At 33.6% G+C, this 24269-nt stretch overlaps 1 protein-coding gene across 1 annotated transcript in view; it reads left to right on the forward strand.

The window, feature by feature from the left end:
* LOC143052880 (uncharacterized) overlaps positions 1-23642 on the forward strand; it is a 38950-nt gene extending 15308 nt beyond the window's left edge. The window contains exons 5-10 of the mRNA XM_076226027.1: positions 17150-17253; positions 17896-19128; positions 20402-20441; positions 20883-21172; positions 21578-21605; positions 22681-23642. Coding sequence (XP_076082142.1) covers positions 17150-17253; positions 17896-19128; positions 20402-20441; positions 20883-21172; positions 21578-21605; positions 22681-22967 — 1982 coding nt within the window. The 3' untranslated portion in view covers positions 22968-23642. The remainder of the gene's footprint in view (positions 1-17149; positions 17254-17895; positions 19129-20401; positions 20442-20882; positions 21173-21577; positions 21606-22680) is intronic.
* The last annotated feature ends 627 nt before the right edge of the window (positions 23643-24269 follow it).

The raw sequence follows: 24269 nt of genomic DNA on the forward strand, positions 1-24269 counted from the left end.
AATACTAAAAAAAGTTCTATCCAATATTATCAATGCCGACCAAAAGGGCTATGTAAAAAATAGATACATTGGTTTTAATATAAGACAAATACAATATGTCATTGACTATGCTGAAAACTTCAATGTAGATGGAGCAATTTTATTTCTAGATTTTTCAAAAGCTTTTGATTCATATGAATGGTTTTTCATGATACAAACATTAAACAAAATTGAATTTAAAAAAGATTGTATGCACTGGTATATCAGGGTGGATTGTAAATATTGGGTGGATATCAAACCCCTTTCAGATCAGTCATGGAATTCGACAAGGATGTATGTTGTCCGCTTTGATTTTTATACTAGCGGTGAAGATACAAGCATGCATAATTAGATCTTAGAAAAATATCAAAGGGTTACAAATTAAATTAAATGGAAAAGACTGTAATAAAATAATATGTCAATTGGCTGGCGACACAACCTTATTTTTAAAATCCAAAAAACGAAATATCTTTAGTCATGAACTTAATAGAAACATTTGGCTCATTATCAGGATCAAAATTAAATAGAACTACATTGAAGGCTTTTGGCTAGGCAGACTTAAACATACTAAAGATAATTTCGAAAAAATCAATTTGACGAAAGAACCTATAATTAGTTTGGGCATTTATTTTGGCTATAATGAAGAAAACTGTGAAAAACTTAATTGTCAAAAACAAGCTAATAAAATTGAAAAAAATATAAACATGTGGTCAAAAAGAAAGCTAAGCATGCTAGGAAGAATAACTGTAGTCAAGTTTCTAATACTGCCAAATATAACATATATAGCAAGCAATATAATATTACCAAAAGATTTTATACAAAACATTAAAACTATGATATATAACTATATATGGAATGGGAAAAGAGATATGATTAAAAGAGATACTTTGTCGCAAAACTTTACGGAAGGGGGATTAAAAAATGATTTGTATACTAGATACTTATTTTTCATTGATTCAACTAAAATGGATAAAACAATTATTGTCTGAAGAAAATGATGATCAACATTGGAAAATAATTCCAAAATATTTTTTGAATAAGTTAGGAGATAATTTTTTAATATTCAAGATGAATATAACCAAATTATAAATATTATTGAAAACAAATATTATAAAACAAATCCCAGAGTTTTATCTGCAGTTAATAAAGACTTGAAAAGAAGAAAAGGAAAAAAAATGTTTTGGGAAATAAGGAAACAAATAATATGGGGCAATACATATATTAACATCAACAATAAATGTTAACTTTTTAACAACTGGATACAAAGCAACATTCTGGTTATAAATGATAGACACTCGTGATACAGAGGCACGATTGTCTCACGAATACCAGATTTCGCATGATGCGCACACAACATTGATTGCCTGTCGTACGACAGTGGTTTGTTCGTCGTGCAACATATTTTTGTTTTAATTAGAAGAATACATTTAATTCGGCAGGAATGAATGTTTGGAAAAACACATCGTCTGCCATTTAAAGAGAATGACTATTCCAGAACGATAACACTTGGCCCTGCTGAACAGGCGCCTTGCCGGACTCCAACAAGAGCAAACTATTGTCCTGTAAGCGATGATTCGAGCCCGTGAGAAGTACTGTAAACCAACTTATTTTTGCAGATATGTTATTTTGCGTTTAGCTAATTCTAGTCCACTACGCGACGATTTAATATCGCGATTTTTAAACGTACTTGATGTAGTTAAAACATAAAAGATTCTTTTTTTACATATTCGCGGCGATTAATTTTCGCGTTATTTATTCACTCGCGAAAGTCGGGAAAATAAATCGCTCGCGAAAGTTGGTTGGTTTACAGTATGTGTGTTAGGCCATGGATCGAATTGCGTCTGATGTTTGGGCAGTATAGTACACTGATGCAAGAGTTTGAGCGGGAATCTGCCAGTGATTTCGTTGGATCCATGCGGATGGATTCTGGCATGTTTCAAGAGCTTTTGCTGATAGTCGCCCCTCGCATCAGTAATGGTCGATTGCGAGGCTGCCACAACCCTCTTGAGCCTGAACTGAAGCTGGCCATGACCCTGCGCTATATGGCCACAGGAAACAGTTACCGCAGCCTAGAATACTTCTCCGTGCCCCCCACAACAACATCGCAGGGGTCGTTCCAGAGGTTGTGCAGGCCATCGTTGATGAATATCTTAGCAAAACGATGCAGACCCAAAGCAAACCAGATGTATGGCGCCAAGTAGTTGACATATTCTGAGCGCTTTGGAATTATCACCATTGCTGTGGGGCCATCGATGGCAAATATGTGCACGTGGCTATCAAGGTATCAAAGAACACCAGAACCAAACACTGCACGGGCTTCTTTTGTATAGTCCTGGTTAGAGTGACCGACGGTTACTACAAATTTCTGTGGGCAGACGTTGGCGTAGAGGGATCTGCATCGGATGTCGGCATTTTCAACAACTGCCCACTAAGAGGTGACCTTAAAGAAAAACGAATTGGCTTTTTCGAGCCTGAATTTCTTCCTGGTGATGACCACAATATCCCATACTTTCTCGTTGGGGACGACGCGTTTCCATTTCGGCCCTGGATGATGAAGCAGTACGGGAGAAGGGTGCTTGACCATGACCAACCGTTTATATAAGTACAGAACCTTAAGGGCCCGCCGAGTCGTGGAAAACGCATTTGGAATCCTGGTTCACCGTTGTCGTTTTCTACTCACCACCATTCAGTTGTTACCAAGAAGTGCACAGAAGGTCACATGTGGATGCATAGTGTTGCATAACCTTACACGTGATAGTTATCCCGGTCTCCACTCGCTTGATCTTGAACAAGATTATGGGTATGTAAATATCATTTCGGATGCATGGCGTTTTGATGCATGAAAGTAACATGGTGATCGGGCCTCACGTGACAAAAGAAGGGAAACAGATTCGTGTTTATTTGAAAAACGTTTATAACAGTTAGCAAGTAAGACTTCCATGGCAGACTACTATAATCTGAACTATGAAATGTTAACTGTACTTGTCAACTTTGAACTTATTACCGTATTTGATTGTATTCGAAAACTTACATGTTTGCAATACATTAAATATTTTGATATCTTTAGAAAGAGTTTTATGTCTTTGATATGAAGAATAATGATCAACAATGCCGATTGCTAATGATTCATTTACACTGTGGTGCCTACAACACCTGTTACAAAAAGGGACCGTTTAATATAACGGTTTTAAATGCAAGAATAGACAACCGAATCGCAAGTCAAACAGAAGGACAACAAAAAACTAAAGACAAACCCAGAAACAACAAAGAGTCAACAACAAAAACAATAGACACTCAATACTGAAAACAAAGACAAAAATCATAAAAACGAACCTCAGGAGTTCCAGACGTGTGAGCAGATTCTGAAATGTACAAAACACCCGCTGTTCAAGTTCTACAAGTTGGCAATTATTCGTAAAACTGTAGCAGATAAATTTGATATGCATTGTATCAATGCGATTTCTGTGAAAATAGCAGTAAAAAAGCCTACCAAGACACCAGGCGAGTTATATTTAGGCTCTTTGGAGGCCTGTTGATGTAACATACATGATGTTTAAAAAAAAAATGTTCACAATTTAATGAAACTTTTTTTATAAGAAACAATTACATGTATTATTATTAATTACTAAAAACAGGGAACTCATACTACAGAGGGGTGCGGTCCTAACCTTGACAAAAGTTAAATTAGAGCAGACGTGTTGACTGCTTTCTAAGTTAACTTAATAGTTTTTAAGCAAGCAAGTTAACTTCGTCGTTGGTAGACCAGACCTACGGTCTGCTTTTTTAGGACCGCTGCAGACCAATCGACAGGTCTGCTCAAGACCAGACCTGATGACAAGTCTGCTTAGGACTGGTCTGCTCCAGACCAGACCTGCGGACAAGTCTGCTTTTGACCAGTCCTGAGGACAGGTCTGCCCCAGACCAGACCTGTGGACAGGTCTGCTTCTGACCAGACCTGTTGACAAGTCTGCTATTGGCCAGACCTGAGGACAGGTCTGCTTATGACAGATTATTGTGTTTAAGAGTTGTCATATCAGACTTCAGCTTTAATTAAAATATGTCAACAACATTCGAATTGTTTTTCCCCAGACAGCAAATTTCTTTACTCGTTTAGACTCTACTAGTCTAAGATATTATACATATCAACAAAATTCCTGTTTTTTATTCTATATATTCTTATAAAATACATAAATCAATGGCTATACATCACATAGAGCTATCATAAAGGAAATGAGAGTTTTTCTTTTTTTTTTTATTATAATGCGGATAGAAAGGTTATCCAACAAAGGTTATAACAACAATTTTTCGTTCGCATAAATTTGGGGTGCCAGAATGTCCTCCTTTTATTCAAAATATTGATACGTAACTTCTTCCGATGCGGAAGAAGTTACGTATCAATATTTTGAATAAAAGGAGGACATTCTGGCACCCCAAATTTATGCGAACAAAAAATTGTTGTTATTGTATTGCAATATTGCTGTCCATTGTATTATACATTGAATTCTGACATAAAAATATGGCTGATTTACTATGTGGGTATACATGGTATATAGATTTACAAAGTAAAGTGCACATGGTCAGTTTTAGTTGATGCAGTAAAATAATTTTATTGTCCAAGTCAGCATGAGATATCAAAACTACGGAAATTTTGTTACCTATATCAATATTTTGAATAAAAGGAGGAGATGCTGGCACCCTCAATTTATGCGAACAAAAATTTGTTGTTATTGTTTTGCATTATTGCTGTCCATTGTATTATACATTGAGTCCTGACATAAAAACATATGGCTGATTTACTATGCAGGTAAATATATTTACAAATTAAAGTTCACGTGTGGTCAGTTTTGGTGGACGCGGTCAAATAATTTTGTTGTATAAGTCAGCATGAGATATTAAACTACTGAAATTTTGTTAGGTATCAATATTTTGAATAAAATGAGGATATAATGGCACCCTAAATTTATGCAAACAAAAATGTGTTGTTATTGTATTGCAATATTGCTGTCTATTGATTATAAATTGAATCCTCACATAAAAGATATGGCTGATTTACTATGCTGGTATATAGATTTACAAATTAAGGTGCATATATGGTCAGTTTTGGTGGACACAGTCAAATAATTTTGTTGTTCAAGTCAGCATGAGGTATCAAAACTACTGAAACTTTGTTACGTATCAATATTTTGAATAAAAGGAGAACATGCTGGCACCATTAATTTATGCAAACAATTTTTTTTTTGTTATCGTATTGCAATATTGCTGTCCATTGTATTATACATTGAATCCTAGCATAACAAATATGGCTGATTTACAATACTGGTATATAGATTTACGAATTAAGGTGCACATATGGTCAGTATTGGTGAAGACAGTCAAATAATGTTGTTGTACAAGTCAGCATGGGGTATCAAAACTACTGAAATTTTGTTACGTGTCAATATTTTGAATAAAAGGAGGACATGCTGGCACCCTAAATTTATGCAAACAAAAATTTGTTATTATTGAATTGCAATATTGCTGTCTACTGTATTATATATTGAATCCTGACATAAAAGATATGACTGATTTACTATGGTGGTATATAGATTTACAAATTAAGGTGCATATATGGTCAGTTTTGGTGGACACGGTCAAATAATTTTGTTGTACAAGTCAGCATGAGGTATCAAAACTACTGAAATTTTGTTACGTATTAATATTTTGAATAAAAGGACATGATGGCACCTTTAATTTATGCGAACAAAAATTTGTTGTTATTGTATAGCAATATTGCTGTCCATTGTATTATACATTGAATTCTAACATAAAAAATATGGCTGATTTACTATACTGGTAAATAGATTTACAAATTAAAGTTCACATATGGTCAGTTTTAGTTGATGTACATTTAGTCAAATAATTGTGTTGTACAAGTCAGCATGAGGTATCAAAACTACTGACATTTTGTTACGTATCAACATTTTTTAATAAAAGGAGGACATGCTGGCACCCTTAATTTATACGAAACAAAAATTTGAAAAAAAGATTGCTGATTTACTATGCGGGTATATAGATTTACAAATGAAATTGCACAAATGGTCAGTTTTGGTAAACGCGGTCAAATAATTTTGTTGCACAAGTCAGCAAGAGGTATCAAAACTACTAAAATTTGGTTACATATCAAAATTTTGAATAAAAGTAGGACATGCTTGCACCCTAAATTTATACGAACAAAAAATTGTTGTTATGTATTGCTGTCCATTGTATTATACATTGAATCCTGACATAACAAATATGACTGATTTACTATGAGGGTATATACATTTACAAATTAAAGTGCATATATGGTCAGTTCTGGTCAATGCGGTCAAACAATTTTGTTGTACAAGTCAGCATGAGGTATCAAAACTACTGAAATGTTGTTACGTATCAATATTTTGAATACAAGGAGGATATGCTGGCACCCTAAATTTATGCGAACACAAATTTGTAGTCATGTGTTAAAGTTATGCTTTAATTTTGTATAGTAAATTCTATCCTGAAATTAAAATATTGCTGATAGCGGCTACATAGATCAAGGACATATAACTAACAAGGACGTATAACTAACATCTAAAATACGTCCTTTCATAGATATAGATATAAATAAATTTGATAGGTATTAGAACATATATTCAGTGCCCGTTATCATTGTTATCAAGATCGTTTTTAATATATAGATTTGCAGATCACAGATAAATTTGTGTTACAAGCAACGTTTAAATGCGTACTTTATTTTCAAATATTTATATTAAATCCTGTTTATATAACGGAAGTATTAATTTTACTTTGTTTATACTACGAAACACAGATATTAAAAAATATTTTAAAAAAATCGATGTAGAGCGGTCCTGGTTACAAGTTAACTTAGTGTTGAGCAGACCAGTCAAAAGTTAATTTAAGGACAGGTCTGGTTGCGATCGGATTTGTCAAAGCAAAAGTTAACTTATGCTAACTTTGTGGCTAGACTGGTTTCGAAGTTAACTTATGTTAACTTTACGACAGGACTGGTTTCGAAGTTAACTTATGTTAACTTTACGGCAGGAGTGGTTCGAAGTTATTTTATATCAATAGCGGACCTGTTTCGAAGTTAACTTTTTGGCAGACATAAAAACAGTCCTAGGACCAAGTCCGCTTTTTGAGTGAACTAGATTTTGGTCCTAGGTCTGGTCAGAGCAGTCCTAAATCCGGTCACAGGTTAACTTTGACCAGTCCAAATGACTGGTTATCAAGTTAACTTGCTGTACAGGTTAGGACTGCACCCATCTGTAGATTTAAATCTTATTCACACATAGAAACATATTCAAATATATTATAGCTCACACTCCCAGTTCCGCCGAAGAGGAAAGTATTGCCTGACTATGTATTAATACTGATATGCTATGAAACACTGTCTTTTATTCAATATCACCCTGTCTATGCATCGGCCTATCCTGTGAGAATGGAGAGTCTACCATGATGTTAATAAAGGAGCTGATGTTGAGCGAGGAATCTCATGATGAGGTCACGCTGCTTGGGTGTGCGCCAAGACTGGATAATGTTGATGACGTACTGTTATGTTGGTGTTGAGCTGCCTGGTCTCACGGTATCGTATGCTCGAACACAATGGGAATGTGTGATTCTTATTGCAAGGTGGACGTGAAACACGGGGTGCCCTGACTCATCTGCAACACAATTTATTATGAATTAGTATGTAATAAAATTCATACAAAAACATCCAGACCATACAGGCGCGTGGTCCAACCAAATAAGTATACCAAAAATTATCAAGATCACATACTTATGGTCCAAATGTTGTCGGGGACATTTATATAACAAATATATATATAAATAAACAAGTCTAAATTTAAAACATATACATAATTACGTTAAACCTCAGACTTATAAATTTGAGGCATTTAACTTAAAATAATATTTAAATTATTGAAGTAATTGAATAAAAAATAAAGCTCACTATGGACGACTGCAGCAGTATAGGGCCTGGGGCCATATTTGTGTAGAACGGCCAGCTAATGTCGTGCTGTGGGTACTGCTGTTTATACTGATGCTGAGGTTGTGCCATCTGCATCTGATGAATGAAACACTGTGACTGGATCTGCTTGGGGTCCCCTCCCCTTTCTGCCATTCCTAAATAGTGGTTCATGAGAGTGCTAACGAGTCCATTTGGAATCGCTGAAAGAGATTGAACGGAAGTCTACGAGCACTGATTGAGAGGGACTCACCCCATATGGCTGCATGATCCCTCTGTTGTGTCAAAGCAGCCAGGAAGTCTTGCATCTGTAAAATGTATACTACCTCTTTGTGCATGTTAGCCGTTTCAGGTGCTGTTTTCCTGAGGTCCTCTGACAGTGCGGGATCTAGCGTCGACTTGGCAACCTTGCTGTTGCTAGCCTGAACCTTCGTGAAAAAACAAGGTGCCTTGCCGTTCCCAAAAGCCATTGTCTGGATATCCGCACTGTCTCTGTGAGAACTCTATTGAAGCCCCGTCATCATCGTCTTCCAGGACTTCTATCTCCTCTTCTTCGTCATCTCCCCCTTCTTGTACTGTTGACACACCCTGTAACAAAGACAAAAAGCAATGTATTGAATGGAGCATGGAAGATAATAAGAAATGAACAGAAAGGACATTTAATATTTTGTTTTACATATAACGAAATCGAGAGAAAATGGCGAGGTAGTATTGCACTCACATTTAGTCATTCATTCTTGTAAATACTCACCCTGTCGAATGATGTCCTTGTACCTATGATATAATTTAGTAATAACGTGAAACAAGAATTATGCTTGTAAGTTTGATGTCATGGTTTGTCATGTTTTTTATTTAAGTTTAGATAACTGTCAAATATAATTTTGATATTCGAAAAATCACGCAACTAGCGTTGCTATAGTGAAAAAAAGTCGGTGACCCTCAATGATTTCATCATATATCTTCCTCAAATAATAAAATACCTTCACACCAAATTTTGATAAAAAATCACTGATAGAACTGAATAATCTGTTTGGTCTTTCAAATACATTTAATATTTTAAACACATTATCTTACCATAAACAGAAATAGCCATTTTGGTGTTTGATGACACAGTACAACACTGTCGCATTTCAAAATGTGAGACCAAAGGCTGCAAAACTTGTGCTATTTTAATTACAAATGCTGAATTCACTAGCACTTTGACCAAGAAGTCATATTTTACCAGAAGTTACGATGATCTGAATTGTAAATCGATAAATGTCGTCTACGGATTAGAATGCATCCTTTGCGGATTGGTATACGTCGGTGAAACGAAAGGAAGGCTTAACAAACGTATGTGCGGTCATAGATCAGACATTAACCTTAATGCTAACGACATTCTATACCAGCATTTCAATCAGCCCGATCATTCCATCGTTTCTATGACAGTTCGCATTATCGAAAAGATATACCATAGCTCTAACAATCCTAATCTTTCAACGACTCTCCGTAAACAAAAAGAAGACTACTGGATTAGACAATTGGGAACTGCAACACCTTATGGCTGCAATGACAAAATTGATGGTATAGGTATTATATCTAGTCCTGCGTGTAACTCGGTGAATGTGATGAATATTTTCAACTCGACTCCTCGACGTAGACGCAGTCATGGTCATCGTCATTATACATCACCTTCTCTGCATGATGTCTCTATTAATGACTTGCTATCATTCATACAAAAGCCGTTAGGTATTCATCACATTCGCACGAAACTTTATTCATTACCCCTTTCAAAACTTCATTCTCTGTTCAATTTATGTTTGGAATCCACTGTTACAAACCCTCATTCAAACCAATACAAACTGGAAGCTATAATTTCGGATATTGCAAGTCACAGACTTTTTAAGCCAGTTCGCATTGGAAAAGATGAAAAAGAGAAAAGATTTTTTCTTAATCTTTCCTTTGCCAACAAAGGTCTTGATGGCGTCAACCTAAGCAATATCCTTCATCATAAATTAGTGCAATCGAAAATACCTCCTTATTTCAAAGACCAGTCTGTACCAATAATTTCTTATACCTATACCAAACCTATTGCAACTAAAATTTTCAATTACATACAAACGCGTTTTGCAGGATCTCGATAATGACGACTTCAAGTCTAAACCTCCTGATTGCACTTGTGCTAGTTCCAAATTCACATATAATCCTGCTGGACACGTTATTACCGGTGACCTTAACATTGTTAATAACACTTCTCTACTACGAAATGTGTTATCGAAAGGTCCCAAATATCGTGAGCCTAAATCCATCAATTGGAAATACAACTTTAAAATTTTGATGGATTCAGTCGAGAATTATGCCAGGCAATGGGCTAAGCGCGAGAAGGAAGACGTAGACACTCTTTCCGAATGGATTAAGGCAGTGAGGTCGTTGATACAAATCAGAATTAAGAAACTGAATGGGTTCATCAATGCCCATGCTACGTCAATTTTTAAAGACCCAAATGTTGCAAAACACCTATCCGACCTCCATGACAAATATATTGTTGTCCCCGCAGATAAAGCCCCAAATAACATCGTTTTTGTGTGTAAAAGTCACTACATCAACTGCTTGATAAACGAATTAGGTATTGACAATTCACTTGGAAACTCAACATATACCCTCACGACACTTACCAAAGAGGAAATCCTGGATAATCATAGGTCTGTTCTATGTTCCTTTGGAATTTCAACCAAAGATGAAGAACTGGATCTTCCATCACTGTATTGGATACCTAAACTACATAAGTGTCCTTACAAACAACGGTATATTGCTGGGTCTTCCAAGTGCTCCACGAAACCTCTTTCTAAATTATTAACATCTATTTTATCAGCAATCAAAGACGGGCTTCAAAGTTATTGTGAAACTGCCTATTCTAGAGGTGGCGTTAATCAGATGTGGATACTTAAAAATTCAAAAGAACTTTTAGAGTACATACAATCTAACTCTCTTTCATCTTGTAACAGTATTAAAACATTTGACTTTTCTACTCTGTACACAAGTATTCCACATTCCAAACTAAAAGACAAATTGAAAGAGTTGATATTAGTTTGATTCATAAAAAAGAATGGCCAACGTAGATACAAGTATCTTGTCTTATTGAGGGATAAATCCTACTTTGTAAAAAATCACTCTGATTCAAACAAAAAATTCTCTGAAACTGATATTATCAAGATGCTTGATTTCTTGATTGACAACATATGTGTTACGTTCGGAGGACGTGCTTTTCAACAGACTGTCGGCATTCCAATGGGAACAAACTGTTCCCCTCTACTCGCCAACTTGTTTCTTTATTATTATGAGGCTGACTTCATGCAGGAACTTCTTAGGAAGAAAGATAAGAAGTTAGCAATATCCTTTAACTCTACTTTCCGCTATAAAGATGGTGTTCTTTCACTAAACAATTCAAAATTTGGTGACTATGTGGAACGCATCTATCCAATCGAACTAGAGATAAAGGATACTACATATACAGTTAAGTCGGCTTCATATCTTGACTTGCATCTAGAAATTGACAATGAGGGTCTGTTGAAAACAAACCTTTACGACAAAAGAGACGATTTCAGCTTTCCAATTGTGAGGGACTTTCCATCTCTAAGTAGCAACATTCCAGCAGCACCTGCATACGGGGTATATATCTCCCAATTGATACGATATTCCCGTGCTTGCATTTCCTATCATGATTTTCTTGATAGAGGTTTGCTGCTTACAAGGAAGCTATTAAACCAAGAGTTCCAAATGGTGAAGTTGAAATCATCCCTTCGTAAATTTTACGGACGCCATCACGAGTTGGTTGACCGTTATGGAATAACCGTTTCACAAATGATATCGGATATGTTCCTTACGTCGTAACTACAATCCCCTTCCCTTTCATGAATATGACCTACCGAATTAGACTATTTACCGGATTTGTAATCACATAAGCAACACGACGGGTGCCTCATGTGGAGCAGGATCTGCTTACCCTTCCGGAGCACCTGAGATCACCCCTAGTTTTTGGTGGGGTTCGTGTTGTTTATTCTTTAGTTTTCTATGTTGTGTCGTGTGTACTATTGTTTTTCTTTTTTTCTTTTTCATTTTTAGCCATGGCGTTATCAGTTTGTTTTAGATTTATGAGTTTGACTGTCCCTTTGGTATCTTTCGTCCCTCTTTTATGAATCTCGTGCGTTTAGAAAGCAAAACATTCGATCTTATTTATATCCATAGTAAGCGTCACAAGAAGAGTTAAAACGACCGAAACATATTGTATTTGCTTGTGGTGAAGCTAACAGACACTTTCCTAATGTAAAGACAGATATGTCTGAGATCTAACATTCGAATATGTAAAAAAAATACGGGGAAGAAAAAAGAGACAAAACATTTCTATAAGGGAGTTTTTTTAAAGAATAATATTTGTTTGCAATGCACTACTACAATATATGATTTTACTTTTCTGTTTCCAATTATTGTTTAATGTACCCATGAACAAACCTGTGCTAAAAATTTGCATTTGCAATGTCATATTTGCTACATGCATTAAATTAGAAAAAAAAAAATTAAAAATAGAATGTTTAAGACCAACACAGATATTGTCAAAAAACAATTAAATCATAACACTTATTCCTTTCGAGACTAAACAGCCTATTCATTTCTACCAATGAGTTTTCCTTAAAATTTTGAGAGAAGGTATTTTATGATTTGAGGAACAAAATATGATGAAAAAAATTCGGGGTCACCGACTTTGTTTTGTCAATATAGCAACCTCAGTCTCGTGTTTTCCGGAATATTAACAAAATATTTACTTGTTATCTAAACTCTTTAAAAAATCCTTTATATCAAACCCACAAGCATAAATCTTGTTTCACGTTAAAACGTAGATTTGTATCTATCAAATACAGGTTCAAGAGTTTAAGACTCATATTGTTTTGATCTTATAAAAATATGATTTACTTCATTCCCGCCAAAAATAAAATGTAAAAATGAAAAATGTTTCAAGTACTAAAAAAAATCTACCAGTGATTTCTTCATAAAAATTTCAAAAAGGATAGTGCTATGTGTATTCTTCAAAATTAAGCAAACACAGTGTATGTCACCGACCTTTCAAAAAAGTTATGAATAATTTTCATGTTTTTTTCGTGTTCGTTTTGAAGAAAAGAGTTGTCTTTTTTTCAGAATATTACATCTGACGTCATAGTACAAACTTTCCTTGCTGGGGCACTATTCAAAACAAAATCGCAAATAAAACGTTTGAAACCAAAATTTAAATTTCCAAGAATAACAACTATATTCACCTACTTTATTATCCGGTAATACAAGAGATTAAATGCATCTATCAGTATCAGATATTATGATGTTGTTGCAGCACAATATTTACCTTGAGAAACACCATCCGTCGGAATGGAAAATTGTTTGAATTAACCTTAAGCGCTGCTTTTGTGAGGAAAGTCTGTTTTTGTCCTCTGTCCCTCATTAGAAAAATTATGGATAGTAAAAAAAGAAATGAAAAATGGCACTGGCTAACTTGCAGAGTATTTGACTATATCAGACTAGATATATGTTTTTTTCCGAGTCAATTTCAGAAGTTTGCCGTAACGAACTTATTCACGATTTTTGACAGACGGACACACAAAAGCATGGTTGGATTTATACCATTATTTCTCTCAACTAAGACGAACGTATAGAAATTATTCCATCTAGTTTGTGAATTCATTATTTCTGAATATTTAAGATTAAGGAAATTAAAATTATAGGTATAATATATGAATTAAAGTTTTTGGATCTAAAACGTTATACATATATCATAGAATACAATCCCCGTTATTATACCCTCACGTGTTTCGAATAAGCCAGATTAGTAAATATAAATACAAAAAGTTTATAATTCAAAAATTAATTTAGAAATAATCCCGTTGAAAACTACAAAGAAAGATTTCTCAAACAGGATAGAATAGTATCAATCTAAATTGCTCAATTTGAAAATTGAAACAAAGAATAGGTTGTTGTCGGCATTGAACATCGAAATTTGTTTTCAATCCTTCCGGTCATAGTTGTAGGTAAACGAAAGGGAGAGGTGTTATGTTGGATATTATTCTTGGAGCAATTATTTTTGTCATAAGTTAAGTTTACAACAATTTTGTTTTTAACACAGAAAATTTTGATTATAATTCACATTCGCTGAGAATTAATTTCATTAATATGTTTTGCCTTACAGCTAATTTCCTAATGCATGTAGGGTAAAACTTTGGCTGGCTTCCTTGCTTTGTTAGTATTAAGTTTTATTCGAGTTTTGTAATTAAGATTGACACCTTCATATATAGGTATGTCAACCTGTATATATGATATTTAAATTCAATTGGACGTTATCAAAATATAAGTATACAAAATATACAAACAAAACTAGCAAGCTTACCAAAGTGTTCATATATATACATTAGGAAATTAGCTGTAAGATTCATAAAATCAGGCGAAATGTTTATCATTTCTCCTTCAGACAATTTGAAATGAAACAAATGACAAACGACAATGACCCTTTGCCACTGTTGGTGAAGATTTATATCCACGAGGGTATCACCAGGCCAGTAGTCAGCACTTTTTGTGCTGACATGTTATCATTGATATACAGTTGGGTGCAGACCAAGCATTACATAAAGTAAACGCAAGTTAACGCGGCGTGCACATTTTTCGTTAGTTAACTATAAATTGCGCGTTTACTAGTAAACGCCCGTTTACTTCATTTACGTTAACGCGGTCAAAACGGAAATTTCTAATGTCTACTCGAGTAAACGCGCGTTTACTATGTGTCCGTTTAGTCAGTAGTAAACGTCCGTTTACTTCAGATTTCACAAGTTTAATTTTACGTGCACGTAAAGTAAACGGGCGTTTACTACAGATTTCTCAATTGTATTTTTATGCGCACTTGAAAGTAAACAGGCGTTTACTTTTCGCGTTAACTAATTGTGTATATTATAAAATAATCGCCGTGTGCATTTGTACATTTATTTATGTTGTTAAAATGACTTAATATTTTACGTATATGGGTTTTGAACCCTAACATTAAAAAACACTTTTTATTAGAAATATAAACATTTATTAATTGCAAAAATAGTCAGTTCCAAAAATTTTCAACAGCGGATTTTCTATTTTTTCTGTTCAAAATTTACATGTACAAATATCGACTCACAGTTAAACCGGCATATTTAAAAATAAATATGCCAAAATTAAATATTCCAAAACTTAATATCCTCTCACGAATGTAAACTGAAAGTCTTGTAGGTTTTACAGTTCCAGGAAGAATTTCCATTTTGTTCTTATATGCAATGATTAATTTTCAATAAATTAATTAAAGAGGTCTAATTTCATTAAATGCAATTGCCAATATGTTGATCGAAAATGGACAGATGGATATTTTAATGTACCTTATCATGTAATATATTAGGTCAGTGTATCCAGGATACGAGGACAATCTGCGTTAACGCGCGTTTACAACAAACAGTAAACGGGCGATTACTTTTTTTAAAAGATAGAAGACACGCCTTTTTCGCGTTAACGCGAAGTAAACGCGAAAGTAAACGCCCGTTTACTCTTTACAAGATTAGAAGACGCGCGGTTCTCGCGTTAACGCGGAGGTAAACGCGAAAGTAAACGCCCGTTTACTATTGATGTCTACTAAAATTTCGGAGTTAACGCAGAGTTAACGTGACGTTTACATGAAGTGCACGCGAGTAAACGCCGCGTTCACTTTTTAGGCCCGTTTACATGTAATGCTTGGTCTGCACCCAACTGTAGTTATATTTATAAATTAACTGATTATAAAATTTTAAATTTTTTAAAAAACTAAGGCATTTCTACCTCAGGCATAGATTACCTTAGCTGTATTTGGCAAAACTTTTAGGAATTTAGGTCCTTAATGCTCTTCAACTTCGTATTTTATTTGGCCTTTTGATTTTTGTTGGATTCGAACGTCACTGGTGAGTCTTTTGTAGACGAAACGCGCGTCTGGCGTAAATACAAAATTTAGTCCTGGTATCTATGATGAGTTGATTTGTCTTAATTTTATTTTTACTATTAGATTTTGTCAAATAAGTAGTATAGATAAATATTAACTTCATTGGAAGATCGGATATTATTTTACAAGAATCATTAACATCCGTTACATGCATATGTTGCCAGTATGTCAAAGCTTCTAGGAACAATTGTTAATCGGCCTGACTTTCTGAATACTCAACTTTTGAAAATTGACATTAAAATAGAATAATCATATCATAAGGTACATGTGTACTAAGTTTTTTTTTTTTAAGTTGATAAGACTTCAACTTCATCAAAGACTACCTTGACCGAAAACTTGAATCTGAAACGGGACGGACGGACGAATGAACGGACGCACAGACCAGAAAACATAATGCCAATAAATTGGGCATGAAAATAACGTTCACCTATCTAGTTAACCTGTACACAATCGGCGCAAATGAAAGACAAAATCTACGCAAATGAAATAATAAAAAAAACCCAGATCGGCGCAAATGCCAAAACTCGAGATCAAAATTTATGTATCATTATTTTTATTAGAATGAAGGTTAAATATAATGTAGTATCTTTTGTGGCCATTTGTGCTAAATTTCAACAAGATATCAGCGTGACGCTTAATTCCTATTTTCTTGAATACCGTAATTTTTTTAAAGCGTACACCCTGTTTGAATCCGTGAAAAACGCGAAATAGAACGTTATAATTTGACGGTTTTTTGTTGTTGCTAGAAACAACGTCATAGAGTTTTTATGTCACTACCAAGTTGCGTTAGTTGATGCGCATAAACAATAGGCTGTTTGGTCTTTAATGATTAAATGGTGTTAAGTCGTCAATACTTATAAATTTCCAATCGTTGTAATGTTTTCTATTTTACATTATTAATTTTGCTATTTTATAAAATGATATATATTTATCCTTAGATATTACGTAGAGTATATTATAATTTGGTTTTGAATCCAATTCCAACAAATGGTGATACAGCTTTTTTTATTATTCTACTTGGTTACATTTAAACCTATTGAAAAGTAACAATTTGATTGACTTTTGAGAAAACGTGGACAATATACATAATATAGCAATTGTGAATTTTGTAAATCATACAAAAACATACTTACTTTTTTCAGCTATACTTAAACACTGGGTTGATTCAATTTTGACGTACACTGCAGATACGGATGACATTATGCCAATGATTTTGTTTGCAGCAACACATAGGGATATGTGCGGGGTAGATATATATTAAACAAGAGAGACACCAGGCACAGCTCATATTTGATATATATATTGAAAGAATAGGTCCAACTTGTGTCATAGATCAAAATAACAAACGTAGATACAACTATCTCTGGATAGGGAAAGAACGTCATAATTTTATTTAAAAAAAATACTTTACATTATCAAGATGCTCTATGTCTTGATTAACATCATATTTGTTACATTTTAAACCCATGATTTAGACAGAAAATATATATTGTCATGGTCCTTAGAGCTACGGTTAAAGGTAAGGTTATATAGTAGAAATAATACTGTCATTGACTGACTATTCGTTATGGTATATATATTTAACATCTGATGGAAGATATGTCTTATTGTCGTATTCCAAATCACGTGTTAATTTTTGAAATGTGAACTCACCAATCGAGACACATTACACATGTATGAACACCATTAATGATTAATATCCCGTTTAACTTCTGTCTTCAAACACCACAATAACGAATTAACGCACTGATTTCTAAAACCTAATAAATATTCAATGAAATTAATCAGTCATGTCGTTCTCTCAAGTTAAAACGTTCTTCCAAGTCACATTAAAGAGCCAATGCCTTTCCATTATCTAATATTTAAAATCAGTAGTTCCAATTTTTAGGGAGATACAACAAAGATGAAGGAATGCTTTCTAGCAGATATCAAAGAAATGTTTTCCAGTCACGAGAAAAAGAATCAAATACATCTGGAGACGATATACTTTATTAACGGGGTAGATAAAAACGATGTCGAAATACAAAGAATGACTGATCAAATTGTCATTTTTGCGATGAGGCAGACATCTTGGGGTCAAAGAAGAACCATGCTATGGGTTCCTTTAGAGCTACAAATCTCCAACATGAAACGGAAGAACCTTTACATCTTAACAAAGGAAAACCTCCAACAAGTTAATGAGCTTAATGCAGACCTAGCTTTGAATGACCATCAAATGGATGACTTTCTTTTAGTTCAGCACTCACTCGGTAAGCTGATGTATTACAACCTTCCTGGATTGGACAAGTTCATCATAATCCATCCTCCTGCATTGGTGAATATACTTAGGTCCTTCGTGACAGACGAACAATTTTGGCCGTCAGATACGGATCTGAGATACATACTTGAAACAATGACCAAAACGGGAAGAATCTTCAAGAGAGATCTTTTAAAGATTTGGAAACAACCCAAATTCAATCAGTATATGCAAGAAGATGCAATCAAAGAATTCGTCTTAAAGCTTCTTGTCCACTTGGACATACTTATAGTTCCTAAGGCGTTTAAACAATCGTCTACAGATGTGTACCTCGTACCATGCTTGATCAAAGCAATACGACCGGATTTCAACAACCTGGGAAGTCAAAGAGATAAAACGATTTGCCTGCAATACATTCTATCTGATAGTTCGATACCTAGTGCACTAGCTTACAAAGTTATTGGAGCTGCAGTTATCGCTTGGCCATTAAAGGAGGAAAATAACAAACCGTGTCTTTATCACAAGGCTGCAGTGTTGAACGTAAGTGAAGATGATGAACTCCGAATCTGGGTAGACGACAATCGCGTGAATGTATATATGACAAACAAGAAATCATTACTTTATATCTCACCTGATGTTGCAGCAAGCATACAAGAATGTTTGACCAAGAATATTGAATCATCTTTATTATTTTACCATAACAGCTTCGGTAATAAAATCAAACCAACAAATGTTTTAGAACTGTACTCGTTTACAGTAGGCATCCCATGTGGCAACGACGTTTGCTTTACGTCTCTAGAAAAGATCAAAAATGAAAAGAGCTGGAAATGTGACAAGGACAATATACATGACACAAAATATTTATTGTACTGGATCTTTGATAAGGTAAGATAATTTAAATGTATAACTGTTATACACACTTTATTTGCTTGTATTAAAAAAAAAACAAAAACAAACAAACATTTGCTATTGTATCAAACTCGTAAAGGTGTCGACAATTATTCAGAACATCAGTTAAGGTGGCTCGGGCCTATTCGAAGTTTCTATCAGAAGTGCCGTATTTTTTGCTATTTTAATCTTAATAGAGAGTGAATCAATTTGGTCGAAAAACAATAGGGGTCAAGGAACATTTAAGCTCAAAATTTGACTTTTAAAGAGGTATAAAAGGGACATTTTTGCAATGAAATAATAGTGACAATAGAGGTGTTGACATATTTTATCGAAATATAAAAAAACCGTTTTATGACACTTGGTCCAAAACTGTAATATAGAAAGCTTTAAAAAGAATGAGCAAATAAAACACATAGGTCGCCGATAAGGAAAAACAAATATTTGGCCTTAAACCCGAAATTTTGGCGGGAAAATGATGAAATTAGGTAAAATGCCATTTTGAGTCTTTCGCAGATACACATAATTACGATAATAAATTGTTAGGGACAAAAGTATATTAATTACATTTTTTAAAACAATCAAAAATTTTACAAAATGATAGTGAATTTACAACAACTTTTCGTGCGCATGCGTGAAATTATGCGCAGTCGAATAGTCTCGAGCAACCTTAACCTTGTGATAATACATAGAAGGGATATGTATAATGATGTCACGCGTTGTCCATTGAATTAACACATGATTAAGAAATTAAAAAAAAGGACACAACAACCAAATATTTAGTTTCAACCTAAATTTGTTCATAAGTTTATTTTAGAAATTTGCGTTTTTATTCACTGAATATGTACATATTGACAATAAGCATGCTAAGGCTAAAAATACTTGCGTTTTGTGCATACATTCATATTGTTATTAACCTTATACTATCTGTCATCAACTTCGAGTAATCAGGAGTCTGTTTTTCAGTTTTTGTCGTTGGTTCGTAGCTGTCATAAATGTTTTTTTTTCTTCTAAAATTGTATTTGTTATAGATAAATCCATTAAAAAAAGGCCTTTTGATAACTGACTACATGGTTTGGATTTTCCTTTATGATTGTTTGTACTCGCATCCTTTGTTATTTTGCTTTTTGTTATACTTTAAAGCTTTTGATTTTGCCATTTGATTATTGACTTTGAACTTTGAATTTTTCTCGGCGTCTGGTATTGGCGTTGTTTTATTTTTTTGTATTCTTCGTTAAATCTAATTCACATATCTTATGTATGCTCACAGAATCAACAGATGTGTGACGTTGGTGAAGATGGATGTACAGGTAACTTAAACAAGTACAGATATATGTATGTGTTTGCGTTTAAAGAGCTATGCAACTTTTTTATAAATTTGTTTAAAAAAGAAGTCAATACGAATGTAGACAATAATTAATGAATAAAGGAATACATATCAATTGAAACAACAATTGAATACAATTTGTATAACAGAGATACATTTGTAACTATTGTTAAAATGGATAGTATATGCTACATAGATATTTGGTAGTACAAAAAGAATATTCCAAATTTTAATTTAAAACAAATATCTCTCAGTAGTTTATTATGTTCCGTGTATTTAATCATCACAATTGTGAATTATTGATTTTTGTGTCATCATATCCCACTTGTCTTTTAAATAGGTTTTTATCCATGATTATTTTTACTTGCTTTTACTAATGAATGACTAGTGTAAGTACTTAAACCAATGCAAATACTTTTTGTAGGTCTCAGTAGCGACGATTTGGGAACAGAGCCAAGTGATAAACATCTGGTAAGACTGTGTAGTCAGATTGGAATACATAGCTTTAAACAGTTTTTCGTACGATTGGGAATGACACCAAGGCAATGGGAGAACACTGAAGATATGTATTGCAGTCACAGTCGTGAAGGAATAATGTCAATGGCATTAGGTAAATGGAAAGAGTCTAAACTTTCAAACCAGGAGAAACCTACATTGAATGACCTAGCAGAAGCCTTGACTGCAGCGAATTTGAATACCCATTTTATTTGCCAGGTACATACTATTTTGAAGATTGGTTACTCATATCGTCACATTGTTTGACTAAATCAAGTTTAACTAATTTAATACTGAACTTGTTTTTCTATGTTTCATGTAGCAACCAATTCAGGTTAACGTGTGATTCCAGTGTATTTGGATATGTGAGAATTACTTGTTGATCCTGAACAACAGCTGATATTAAGATGTAAGACTAATATGTCATTGCCATCTAATGACTTGTCACAAAAGTCTTTTTGAACATAAGTCATTACGACAGGAACAGTTCAGATGCAGTAAATTTGTGATGATTGCCTTAATGAACTGAAGTGGTGTCTAATTACTTGAAAATGAAAAAAATAAAAAAATAAATTGCGAGATCTTCTTATAATTTGATTTTATAATAAGTTTCTACTGTTTCAGGTTTTCAGAGAGAACACGAAGTTGTTTGGTAAGAACAATCACGATTTAAGTCAAATATTGACACACTCACATTTACTTTAATACATTAATCCTTAAAGAAAGGCAACAGAGGAATACCGGTGTTGTCATAAATCGATTGGAGAAAACAAATCCGGCTAAGAAAATGTCACCTAATAACTAATAGGAGAAAAAAACAACCAAACAGCAGGAACACTTAAGTGCAACAAAAACAAACGACAACATCCATAGCAACGGACTTATTGAAAAAAAAATGCCATATTTCTGACTTGGTACATGAACTTTTTAGAAAAAATGAGGGGTTTGAACTTGGTCATATGACTAGCCAAAACACCCTGCTCTATGACAATGTTAAAAATCATCGCGAAATAAAACCAACACTAAACAGAAATACAGCGCAAACACAAGAACATTCATCTCATAGAAACGCAAAATCTAATGATATACATGTCATAGTCGACACAACATGCAAAATGCAACAACAACGAACATAGTTCATCAATGACAAACATCACAGGCTATAAAAAACCTTAATGCGCGTACGCAACAAATATGTTAAGATTACTTGTTCAAAGAATATTTAAGGCAGTAATGTTATTGTAAGGCAATGTTATTGCTAAGATACCAATGTATACGATAAGCAACTCAACTAAAGAGGTTTTTCTGCGGTTTGTTAGTTGAATGTTTAATCCAATCGTGTCCGTCTTCTTTTATAAATGAACACATGGTGTTAACTACACATTAAAGTACCCACATTTTGTTATCATGTGATTTGAAACCTAAAATCTTATCAAATAATGAATAATATATGAGATTTATGCTATCGAGAGTAAAAAACATATACATTCGATCCTATGAAATCTCAAGATATTGTAATATTGATTTACGAGTTTCTAATTCGTCTTTTTCAAGTGACGCTGATCAAAATTGTGGAGATGACATACGATTGTGACGCATACAGATAATGTGATTGAGTTTTAATAAATCGCTTTAATGTAAATATATCATTTTGAGTCATATGGCCATTTAGAATAAAAATATATATTTATATGCACATGCGTTCATTAAAACAAATATTCTATTAGACATTGCAGATTTAAAACTACAGGAACCCCCAAGTGACGACGTTTTGAAGACGTTATCAAACCAAATAGGAAATTGTGCATTACAGTTAGGAATAGAACTAGGTATTAGTTTCTATGAAGTTGAGAAAAGTGTTGTCAAGTTTCCAAAAGATTTATCTGGTTTGATAGAAGATATATTGAAGAAATGGAAAGCAACCTCAAAAATAAAGACAACCCATAGTCTGATGATGGCACTTTTACGAGTAGATGGAGGTGGAGTACAGTACTTACACAAAATTACAAAATGACATGCTCAATGAATGTTCCATATCAGTAGGATGTGAAACAATTCGTCGACTTGGGCGTGTTTGCTGACTGTATAGGAGCTACCTTATGTTTGACTGTATTGATAACGGGACACTGATTTTGGAACATTCATTAAAGAAATGTATATGATTGTATAGTCCTAACAATGACACAATCATTATAGACTATTGATTATCAGCCTTCCAAATATTTTCCATACTTCGCGAATCCCTTTGCAACTTACTTCTAAAGTATAATTCAATAACATTAAGATTTTTACAATTTTCAGGATTTTTTTGTTCTGAATTATTATTGAAATATTAATAATCTGTTTTTGTAGCATTCTATTAAAAAGTCGGAAGTCGTTACTTTTAAAGTTATAATATTTAAGGCACCATTTTAATCAAATTTTGTAAGTATTGTCCGAAAAGGAAAACCCCCCCCAAAAAAAAAAAAAATTTGTACCTAAAGTATTTTATCCAAAAACAAACATGCATGTGCGAATCACAGAATTCCACTTCGGAAGACGTCAGTGGGACATGATATCGAAAAATCAATTAATTACGGAGGCTCCAGGGTACAAACATTTCAACAAAAATTAAAACATTGTTTTGTTCATTACACACTTTATTTATAACATTGTTTGCTGTTACTCTATTACATGTTACAAAAATAAACCAAAAAACAATCAATTCGTTTTTGCCAGAATGACGTTTAAATTGTTAATATCATTGACAAAGCTCCAAATTATCATCCTTTGGTGCAAACATGCCATTATTTTTGCATTAAATCTTAATTTTGTCTTTTTTTACTCATCGGTGACCTATAATTTTTTAATATTTTTAAATAAGCTGTATTGTAACTAAACAAATTTCAAATTCACGCAATTTCTGTAATTCGGTTATTTTTTTTGTATTTCCATATTACCTCTTGTTCTCCTATTTGACAGTTCCTTAAAAAAATACATGATTTTTTCGAAGGCAAATTATGAGTTTAAATGAAAAGTGACCCCATTTTAAAGAAATTATTCTATTAAGTATATGATAAAGTTAATTTAAAGAAACAAATACCGGAATCTTATATTTAAAAAAAATAGATTTATACCCTCGAGCCCCCTTAAGCATATGATTTTGTTAATTCATTTTCTTTTCGTGATATGACCATCTTTAATCATTTTCTCTCTCTGAACTAAGTCCCAATTTCTACGCTAAGATCAAGTTTATGTCCAATTATAGCAAGTTACAATTATGTCATTGATTAAAATAATTTTTTTTTAAAGTTCATATACAAATATGCTTTTTTAA

Source organism: Mytilus galloprovincialis, chromosome 11 (assembly GCF_965363235.1).
Source record: "Mytilus galloprovincialis chromosome 11, xbMytGall1.hap1.1, whole genome shotgun sequence".
Taxonomy (NCBI): domain Eukaryota; kingdom Metazoa; phylum Mollusca; class Bivalvia; order Mytilida; family Mytilidae; genus Mytilus; species Mytilus galloprovincialis.